The 10,660-nt window shown below is 33.0% G+C and overlaps 1 protein-coding gene across 1 annotated transcript; it reads left to right on the top strand.

Moving 5' to 3' along the window:
* Window positions 1-82: 82 nt before the first annotated feature.
* LOC132752036 (uncharacterized) lies at window positions 83-8,425 on the top strand (the record flags this gene model as incomplete). The annotated part of the gene is made up of 7 exons (XM_060742312.1): window positions 83-209; window positions 4,230-4,315; window positions 6,336-6,476; window positions 7,271-7,400; window positions 7,730-7,823; window positions 8,023-8,077; window positions 8,312-8,425. Coding segments are annotated over 7 exons (747 nt in total), but the record flags the coding sequence as incomplete, so codon positions are not given.
* Between the last annotated feature and the right edge of the window lie 2,235 nt (window positions 8,426-10,660).

The raw sequence follows: 10,660 nt of genomic DNA, 5'->3' as shown, positions 1-10,660 counted from the left end.
GACTAAATAGCAACTGTAGAAAGTGTTGAACCATACTTATCTGCAAGAACCTTAATTGTTCATTCATCATTGCCGTTTATAGGGGCAGAATGAAAACTCTATTTCTGTTATCACGAATGAATACCTTACATGGGACGAGTTGTTTATGTGCCTCTGTAACGAAAATCTTCCTGAACAGCTCCGTGCCCTTTGCTGTGACCTTATCATAAGTAAGTAAATACTTTACTGGCACTCGTTTATTATTATTATTTAATGATCACATTTTTTTTTCTCTAAGCCTTTTCTCAAAGACAATTTTAAAGAGACCTGTATTTTCACTGACGATCAAATGAAAAGCATTATACATAATATCAATGTACACGAACGTTACAAAAATAAAAAATTAAAAGTTTTGCAACACTGTTCAGTGTCATGTGGTGAATTTTGACTTGAACTGAAGAAGGAAAAGCGTGCATTATTTGAAATACTTCTAGACACCCACCTACCTTTATATGGAGGGCGTTCGTTGCCAAAATTCCAGACATGTAAAGTGTTCCTTTTTAAAATGACTTTTGAAAATGCGAACTTGTATGCCTACCATTTTTATTGTAAACCTCTTAATTCAATCTTTTATTTGAAGGTTACCGCCTTTATATAACAAGTTTACATATATATCGTAACAACTGACCTAACATCTAAAACGACAACAAATTTACAAGTTTGTATCTTCCATTGCATGCAATACATATGCATGTTTGCACACTTATAGATCTGAAATATACAAATGAAACGTAAAACTCGAATACGGAAAATAGAGTTTAAGAAAACGTGTTACCAGTTGTAGAACTACAAGAGTACGTTAACACAGTAACATGTTTAAAATGACAAAAGTAGATTCACAAAGTTAAACGATTTTAAGTCAAGCATAACGCCCCGCCCCTCTCGGAGTATTTACGAACTTCTATTGCGGACAGGTATAAAACGGCGCCTCTCCCATATTTTTAGATAAAACTGAAGGACAATATACGCATTTTTCATAAAATATATATGTTACATTTGTTACAAAAGTTTTGTCAGTAGCAACATCACTTGAAAATTGCTGATTTTACCATTTATGATGAAGATAACTTATGCATTACCTTATTTTTAACATCGTGTTCATATCAGTTACAAATTATTTATCATTTTAGTGATTAGCCTGTCCGTGCTCTGCCTTGTGCCCTGTCCTGTGTTTTGTTTTGGGTCCGCCTTGGCTTCTTGCCACTTGTTCTTGTTGCTGGGTCATGTGGGGTTGCGTTCATTGAGCGCCGCCTTTCCATGTTGATCTTGTTTATCATATATTCCTGAGAAACATCGGCGATTGGGAAATTTTTAGGGGAAACAATGACCAACTTCAAGGGAGTAATTTTATTAATAATGTAAAAAACCACCCAATATTCTATTGGTATCATTGAAAAATGTATTGGCACAAATTTCATTTTCAACAAAAACTAATGCAAGTATATTTTAAAGCGGCCACCGAGATTTCCTTTCCGAAATCAAGAAATACTTATCCGTAGCACATATGTACAATCTTTAATAAGGTATTTTCAGTATGAATAAAAACTTTTTGCACTTGTTCATTATCCCTCATGTACAGACTCAATCAAACCGAGTCTGCAATTCTTATGTAATTTTGTTGTGATTAATGCTTCCGAGGGATCACTTTGTTTCCAGATTTTTATACTTCACAACAGCAGGTGTCAAGTGCCGTGTGGCAGCTGTAAAAAGTTGCCCCGTACTTCACTTCAGTGTTGTTATATTTTTCTGGTCCTTCGGGATCATTGATGCCAGCGCTATTAAGTGTTGAGAATTGAGTACCGTTCAAGCCGGTGCTAGGGGGCGTGAGGGATGTTGCACTTGTTCATTATCCCTCATGTGCAGACTCAATCAAACCGAATCTGCAATTCTTATGTAATTTTGTTGTGATTAATGCTTCCGAGGGATCACTTTGTTTCCAGATTTTTATACTTCACAACAGCAGGTGTCAAGTGCCGTGTGGCAGCTGTAAAAAGTTGCCCCGTACTTCACTTCAGTGTTGTTATATTTTTCTGGTCCTTCGGGATCATTGATGCCAGCGCTATTAAGTGTTGAGAATTGAGTACCGTTCAAGCCGGTGCTAGGGGGCGTGAGGGATGTTGCACTTGTTCATTATCCCTCATGTGCAGACTCAATCAAACCGAATCTGCAATTCTTATGTAATTTTGTTGTGATTAATGCTTCCGAGGGATCACCTTGTTTCCAGATTTTTAATATACTTGTTCAAAACTTATGGTCTTAACTTCATTCAATATTTATTTTCCTTTTTGAATAAAGTATCTAAAGGAAACGACGTTATTTTTTTCCGAATATATGAGTGTGGATTTAAGAGAGAAAAAAAACAACGATAAGTTAGAAACAAAATTTTTAATACTTCTACGTAATTAATTTTCATTTTTAAGGCATCACTAGAAAGTTCATTAAGAATTCTTAAGCACTATTAAGTGTTGAGAATTGAGTACCGCTCAATCCGGTGCTAGGGGGCGTGAGGGATGTTGCACTGATTCATTATCTCTCATGTACAGACTCAATCAAACCGAGTCTGCAATTCTTATGTAATTTTGTTGTGATTAATGCTTCCGAGGGATCACTTTGTTTCCAGAACTTTTTACTTGAGTCTAAAATTATCAACGCCGCCTTTCCTTGATGATCTTGTTTATCATATTCTAAAATTATCAAAATTGTCCAAGAAATAAAAAAAGTAAGTAGGGGCGCCATGTTTCTCTTACTGAATTTCAGAGTGTGTGTGTGTTTTTTTTTTTTTTTACTTGGGGATCATATGCCGTTTTTCATGGTATGGCACTTACGTGTCACATTGAAGGTTCCATGATAATCACCATATTAACACATCTGCGGATGTTTCAAAATTCAAAATTGTACCAGTTCATGTTGAATTTTGCTTAAGCCGGTGCTAGGGGGCGTGGACGATAACTTGCTCTTTCCATTACCGTCCATGAGCAGGCTCAATCAAACCGGCCTGCAACATTCTCAATTTTGTCGTTTTGAGCGTTCTTTAGGGATTCTTATTTTCTCTATTTTACAGAAAGTAACATGATAAACTTTTTAACGAAAAGTTAATTCATTTTGATTTAGATCTAATTCCTTTTTATTTTGAGGCATTATATAATTATATATCATAAATCGTATTAATCACACTTTTATTTCAATCCAAAATTTTCAAAATATATTACGAAATAAAAAAAAAGTTTGGAGGGAACGCCGTGTTTTTCTTACCAATTCGAGAGTGTTATTTTTAGACTAAAAAAAACCTAAAAAATCAATACATCTATTTAATTCATTTTTATTTCCGAGGCACTCATGACAATAGAAAGCTTATGGAGTAATCTTTCATTTGATACAAATTATATTGGCCTTTTTATAGAAATAAAAAAAAGTTAGAATGGACGCCGTGTTTTCCTTCACTTTATTGAGAAATAGGAGAGAGGCGACGGGTATTATACCTGTCCGTACATTTCCGTGATAGAAGATCGTAAGTACTCAGAGAGGGGCGGGGCGTCATGCATGACTTAAAATCGTTTAACTTTGTGAATCTACTTTTGTCATTTTAAACATGTAACTGTGTAAATGTACTGTTGTAGTTCTACGACTGGAAACACGTTTTATTAAATTATATTTTCTGCATTCGAGTTTTACATTTCATTTGTGTTTTTCAGGTACATATATATATCTACAAGTGTGTAAACATGCTTATGTATTATATGCAATGGTAGATACGAACTTGTAAATATGTGTTAGGTCAGTTGTTAAGATTTACATGTAAACTTGTTATTTAAAAGCGGGTACCTTCAATTAAAAGATTGGATTAAGAGGCATATCATTTGCTGTGCACGAATGCAATCAAAAATGCTAGACATACATGTTCGCATTTTCAAAAGTAGTTTTCAAAAGGAATACATTACATGTCTGGAATTTTGGCAACGATCGCCCTCCATACCTTTATACAGCTGCAAGCAATGTATACATACGTAATAGACTTAATTGTCCATAAAGAGATTAAAATGGGACAAAACAATCAGAGTCGAGGTTCTCATAAAACTAAAGTAAATAACCTTTATGATTTATTTACAAGATAAAGAATACGATACTTGAGAGTATTTTGTTGTCTCGTTTGATTCTTACTTGATGTTTGTTCGATCGACATATTTTTCCAGCACTGTTTGTAGACAGGGGAGGGAACCGCTCGGTGTTGGACAGAGTCAAACTATGCTATGTCTTTGATGACGTAGCCAGTGACGATGTAAGTCTTCTAGGTCCGTTTTTTATTTGTTGTGGGTTGTTTCTGTGTCAAATTGTTCGTTAATTTTAATTTGTAACTGTTTGATTATTAGATAAATGAATTTAATCTATCTGGGAAAGTTAGTATGGCGAGTGAACTAACCAATTTGTTGTACTCCAAAATCTTTTTAAATTGACTTTTAATCGTTATTCCGTTTTTTTCTTCACTCTGTGCAACTCAAAGATAAATTACAGCATTTTACTGACTAACCTAAAATAATTTGCATTTTTTATTGACTCCAACCGTGAAATTATAGATCTTTGTTACTAAAATATCGGTTCACCAAACCCCATTTTCTAGGAAAATAAACTTATGGCTACACTTTTTTCATATGTACAGGCTGTCCAGCGTCCCTAAAATTCCTAAAAAATCCTAATTTTTTTCAGTTTGGCTAAAATTCCTAAAAAAATGAAAAATTCAAAGGGAATTCCTAAAAAAGCCCTATTTTTTCACTTAAATTCCTATTTTTTATCTTTTGTGATAAACATATCGTGAAACAACCATGTTTCAATCACAACTTAAATTCGAACACAGTCAGTGGAGCTGATGTCATGTCTGACTAAATTGCATAAATTTATTTCAATGCCTACAGAAATGCCATACTTGATTAAGGTTTTAGCACCCTAATGCATTACCTCCGCGTTGAAGAGTATTCAAATAGGCTAGAACTACTGTTAACTACATTGAAAATGAGGGCCATGGGTTCAATTCCCAGAAGGGTCAACTTTTTTTTTCTTTCTTTTTTCTTTAATTACCAGATGTTATCAGAAAAATAATAAGGAACTGTTTGTTTTAAATGGAACAATGAAAATTGTCCAACTTTGACAATATCAAAATAGTCACCTGTTTAAAATTGTGATAAAAAAATTTCAAAGGAAGTTACATTTTTATTTGCTACAGAGTTTTACCATTTACCTCAGTGACTTTAGGTGTATTTTAAGCAACTATTTACATGATGAACCACTAAATTTCATCAAACTTTATGTAGGGGTCCTTATTAATAAAATCTTAATTTGTAATCAAGTTATTTTCAAGTGATGACTGTAGAACAGATCTTTTGTAAGTGATACCAGCTGGCAGATCTAGACAAGTTTCCATTGCTAATTATAAAGTGGGTAAGGTAAACTGGCAGTAATGATTGGATGCTTTAACCATTTTGCTACCCAATTAGGGTACTAAGAAGTGACACCTTCAGCTGCCCTTTTTGTACACATTAATTAACATGTACTGAACATATGTTATAACATAATTATAGTGTAAGTTTTTTAAAATCTGGAAAAAAACTGTTGAAAATCATTGAAAAAACTGACACTGTTGTAAAATTTTTAGTAGCCTGATTTATCTTGAACAAATTCTGCACAGGTGTAAACCCTGCTGTTTGAATTTTAGTTTAAATATTCCTGGGAATGACTTGAGTGGGTCATATTGTTTTTATTGTTTTTTAAGATTGAAGATCAAGACTTGTTGAAAATGAATAAATGTTGATAATAAATGCATTTATAGCTAAAATAAATCTAAAGCATAATTTCCCCTTCCATTTATTACTGGCTAATCAAAGCTTAACTAATTGAATATTGGTTGTTCCGGGATAGTTATAACTTTGAAAATGTTTTCATTCTAGTTATGTTTTAATGTAGTTTTTCAGCTCTTTTTAAAGGCAGTTGACCAGTGAATCCATTTCTTCACTGGTGACTATGGAACACTGGTAACACCTTTGCTATAACCGAACTAGAGCATTATTTGTGAGTTACTTTTGTGTCAAATATGCAAAGTTGAGCCCATATCATGGTCTTTTGAGGCCATAATTTAGTTATGAAATTCCAAATTTTAGCCCTAAAATTTCTTTTATTTACCCTAAAATTCCTAATTTTAGCCCTAAATTTTTTTTAAAATTGCCCTAAAATTTGCCCTAATTTTTTGTCAGAAGGTGCTATACAGCCTGTATGTACATATTTAAATCATCTTGCCAATTTCAATTTAGGAACCTGAAATCCTCGCTAGCAATAGCCAGTCTGAAACATACAAATATTTCCCCCACCTCAGTCATTGGATAACAGACTTCCTCAGCAGGAACACAGAAATGACGGCATCAAATATCGGGAACAACATTCTCATAAAACAGGTAGGATTTAACTCAGCGACTGATGGACTGTCAAATCAAATTAGGAGAAAATTTCATATAAGCTTTAAGTTTTCTTCTCAATCCTGGTTGTGATTTATGTATTGTAATTTTGTTTGAAAATATGGAAAAATAAATTGATATTGTTTAAACGAACTCAAATAGTTCATGAAATCATGATTACAATGTGTGTTACGTGACACTGGAAAAGAAGTGGTCAACATATTATTCTGCAGACTTGTTTCTCTTGTCAATATTTTCATAAAAAGCTTCTGTCTGCTCGATCAAACGTCTTGTCATTATCTTATTGTTAAAACAATAGTTCTTATAATTGACAGTCATGGGGAAATCCGATGGACTCAAATAGGATTTGTCATAAAATTTGACTTAAATCAACTACTTTTGACTGATACTCATCACGAGTATGGGAAGATGCACCGGGACTGTTGACTAATAAGTACCGTTTTTAATGTTATAGTAATGTAGACACGATATCAAATATCAACATACTATGTATTTAAAATGTTTTGCTGTGGTCAGTCTCGAACTCATATATAGAACTCAGAACTCAAACTCAGAATAAAACCTTTATTCACTGGATTATCTTAATGATTTCAAATGTAGCAACAGGTTGATTTAGAAATGATTACATTTAATGACTTATGTATTGTTTATTTAAGATTTGTTATTCTTGTCAAATACACATGTTAAAAAATTATCTAAATTTTTCAGCGTCTACAATACTTAAATAAAATAAATAAATTGATAAATCTTGAATAACCTCTACTGTATTTTAGGTATTGAGACTTGTGTATTACCTCGTGTCCTTTGGATTCTACGGAAAATATGATGACATAAAGAAACTGCTGGATCCACTTATGTCACTTCTTGATGGTCGATATGACAAACCGTATCCAAATATTGAAGGTGATTCATACTTGAGCTCTTGAACTGGGAGTATTTTTTTCCTTGAAGTTTTCGGTTTGCAAAGATTATTTTCAGTTTTTTATAATTATTTTAAAACATTATTTTTAACATTAAGAATATGTCCGGACAATATTTATTTACTATGGACATTTGTGTTTTTATGAGAAATATTATCTCGTATTCCTGTACACTGTTTTTGTTAACTCTCAAATAGAAGACTCCACAAGTTTTCTATCCTTGAATAATATACCAGATGCGGTCTGATACTGCGTTAGAACAATATTTGTTATCTAGATAGTTTCTTAACTAGATGTTTTTTTGTATTTTAGGAAAGGAGACAATGGAAGTTCTGTTTTCGTTTCGTCAAAAAGATAGATTTAAACCTAGTCCAGAAACGAAGGCGATAGTTGAGGCTAAAATTCAGTAAGGCTTCATAACAATAATTAATTTTTGAGAGGTTCATTTGTCATTGTTTTTATTTTTGACTAAATGTTTTTCAGAATTGTGTTGATATTTTAAGCATTAATTAAGGCACATTTATGATTTGTTCAATTTATTATATCACCTGCACTATATAAATAAAAATATAGATCTAAACAATGGCTTGTTACTTTCTTTTCAGGGCTATGGAGGTTCTTGATTTATTCTTCAACTTCAGGTTCAATAACAGACTGGAGGTAAGATAATACCAGATATGACAACATGGTAAATTCGATAGAATCAACGCCTTGAAGGTTGAGGAAAAGTAGATAAAATCACTGTTTGAAATAAATATGAGCCACTAATAGATTTATTTTGACATGCTTGAAAAGATATAAAAATGTTTCTGACATCAGTTATGACTAATTTAACACGGTCTCTGTATATATGCTATATATATCTTTCTATTCTGTTTAATATTTATGTTTAAGAAATTTATCTACCTATTCAAAATCGTTCACCAACAAATGAATAGGCCAGGAGGGGTGTCGGAGTTTGCTCCTTTGATGAATGAGGGTTTTGAATTGGAGAAATACACAGGGTAAGACATGTTATGTAATTATAACATCGATAGTAACACACATTGCCTTATGTTCACTAAGTCAAAAAGAATCGAGATTTATTTCCCAGATAGCATTATAAACACACACCCATGCTTGTATATGACAGTTGAAACGGACAATTTGTATGAAAAAAAGTCATTTCGGAAAAAAGCAATAAAAATCATTAAAAAATAAAAAAAAAGTCAAGATAGAATTTCTTGTCGATTTCTTTAAAGCTGCATGCCTCCAGATGAGCCAAAATATTTCTAGAAAATTGTACTAGATAAAAAGTACTGACATTTTAATAAAAGTAGAAATATTCAAGATAAATGTAATAATGGTCATGTTATGTGTCATTTATGACCAATTTTGCAGCATTTTTCACTATCTTTCTACTGCGTTACTAACGCAGTAATGCCAATTTTTGCATATTCTGACCTCTTTATAGGTATTTCTTACATGTCTTATAGGCTGTTAGTGCCGTTTGCAGTTTGAAAGCTCTTTCGTTGTTCATTTCACAATAATTTACTTTTAAATACATTTTCAAAATTTTCATGAAAATTAGCATTGATCTGTAGGCGTGCTGCTTTAAAACACAACGAATCATACTTTTTGTTTATTTTTGTAAAGAATTTACAATGCCGTGTGTCAATTATTTGTTATCGTTTTTGATAAATGAAAGCTATGCAAGGCTGGACTTCGTAGAAATTGTACTTTATGTACTTTGGCCCTGAAATTTTGTAAAATTCATTTTTATATATAATTTACAATCTGTTTTCAGACTTGCTAAGAGAGCAAAAAAGAAAATGGTTGATATATTTGATGCAACAGCTTTCATGAGGCAGTACAATATTGTAGAAATTTTGATTGTAAGTTCTAGATCTTGTAGGGTATTAGCAGCATCAATGGACACTAACGATTTCATTTAAAGTGTATGATTACTTCATTTTATTTCATGCAAATTCGTCGAAGAAAATATCAAGTCCTGTGTTGAGTTCGAATTAAAAGCAACGCTGAAAACAACCACCAGCGTAGTTGTCCATGAAGATAAAGTATTTTAGCTCACTGTGTGGAAAGGCAACAGCTATTTTATATTATACCGTACACTTATGATTTATATGAAAGGGAAAGTATTTAGTTTATGCGAGTTCATTTTAGTTGGATTGTGTTATAAGCTATAAGCTTATTGAAACGATCTTGAATCCGTACCTTGAACCAATCAATACTAAGCAAAGAAATGATCCTTGCTTACGTAAACAACGGCTTGAACCCACGCGGGTAGATATCCTTAGATCACTAGTCCTACTCGTTAACCATTCGGCCACGCCGGCACAAGCATTTCACATTAAACTATCTTTATTTAAAAAAAGTTGAGAAAAGGTGTCTTGTTTGTATAAGGGAAGGAAAGGGCAGCGCAATACAAGACAAACACTAACTGTGATCAGGGCAGTTCTATTTGTGCGATCAAATCAATGAGAAATAATTTAAAAATAAGATACTCTTGCAATGAGTGAATTATGAATTAAAACCCATAACTATTGTAACCGTTACAATACATAATGTCACTAAATTCCGGACTATGCTCATATGCATCCACCTGGTCGTATTTGTCCAGGAATTGCGTTTGTCGCAGATTATAGACATATACATACGAAAATCGTGTACCTTTCGGTATTTTCTTCAATGATCAAGGAAGTTCATTGTAAAATCACATGTTTTTTTCAGGACCTGTCACACTATGAGTACAGTGACATTGTGAGGAAGTCAATGCATTTACTCAACAGATGGTTCTCGGCGTATCAAAATCTTTTCAAAAGGGCCGTTCTCACTCAGGTATACAATTTCGTCTTGAACACATGGACATTCGTTACCATTGCCGCCATGTCTAGCTCATACCTTCTTGCATTTGTATACCAGAAATGGAACTGTCCTTTGAATTGTTAGCTATCTAGTTCAGTTTTAATGACTTTTGATATCAATTCGATGATACTGAACAGGCGCAACACTAAATTACCTCATACAGCAAGGATATTCTGCAGACTGACTGGTTTTATACCATGGTTCTATCACCCAAAGGGAAAAGGAATAAAGCTCAACATGCAAGCATCGATGGATTTGTCACTAAACGTTATAACATGTACCAATTGTTTTATTTTTGGGGTATTTTGCATTTAACCATTATGGTTCTTTGTAAGCGTTGATAAAGTCGATATACTTCCCTCACAACTTGTCAATTTT

Source organism: Ruditapes philippinarum, unplaced genomic scaffold (genome assembly GCF_026571515.1).
Source record: "Ruditapes philippinarum isolate M1 unplaced genomic scaffold, ASM2657151v2 ctg23132_1_1_1_1, whole genome shotgun sequence".
Taxonomy (NCBI): Eukaryota; Metazoa; Mollusca; class Bivalvia; order Venerida; family Veneridae; genus Ruditapes; species Ruditapes philippinarum.
Note: the sequence above shows the minus strand (reverse complement) of the source record. Positions and strands in the feature narration are given on the sequence as shown.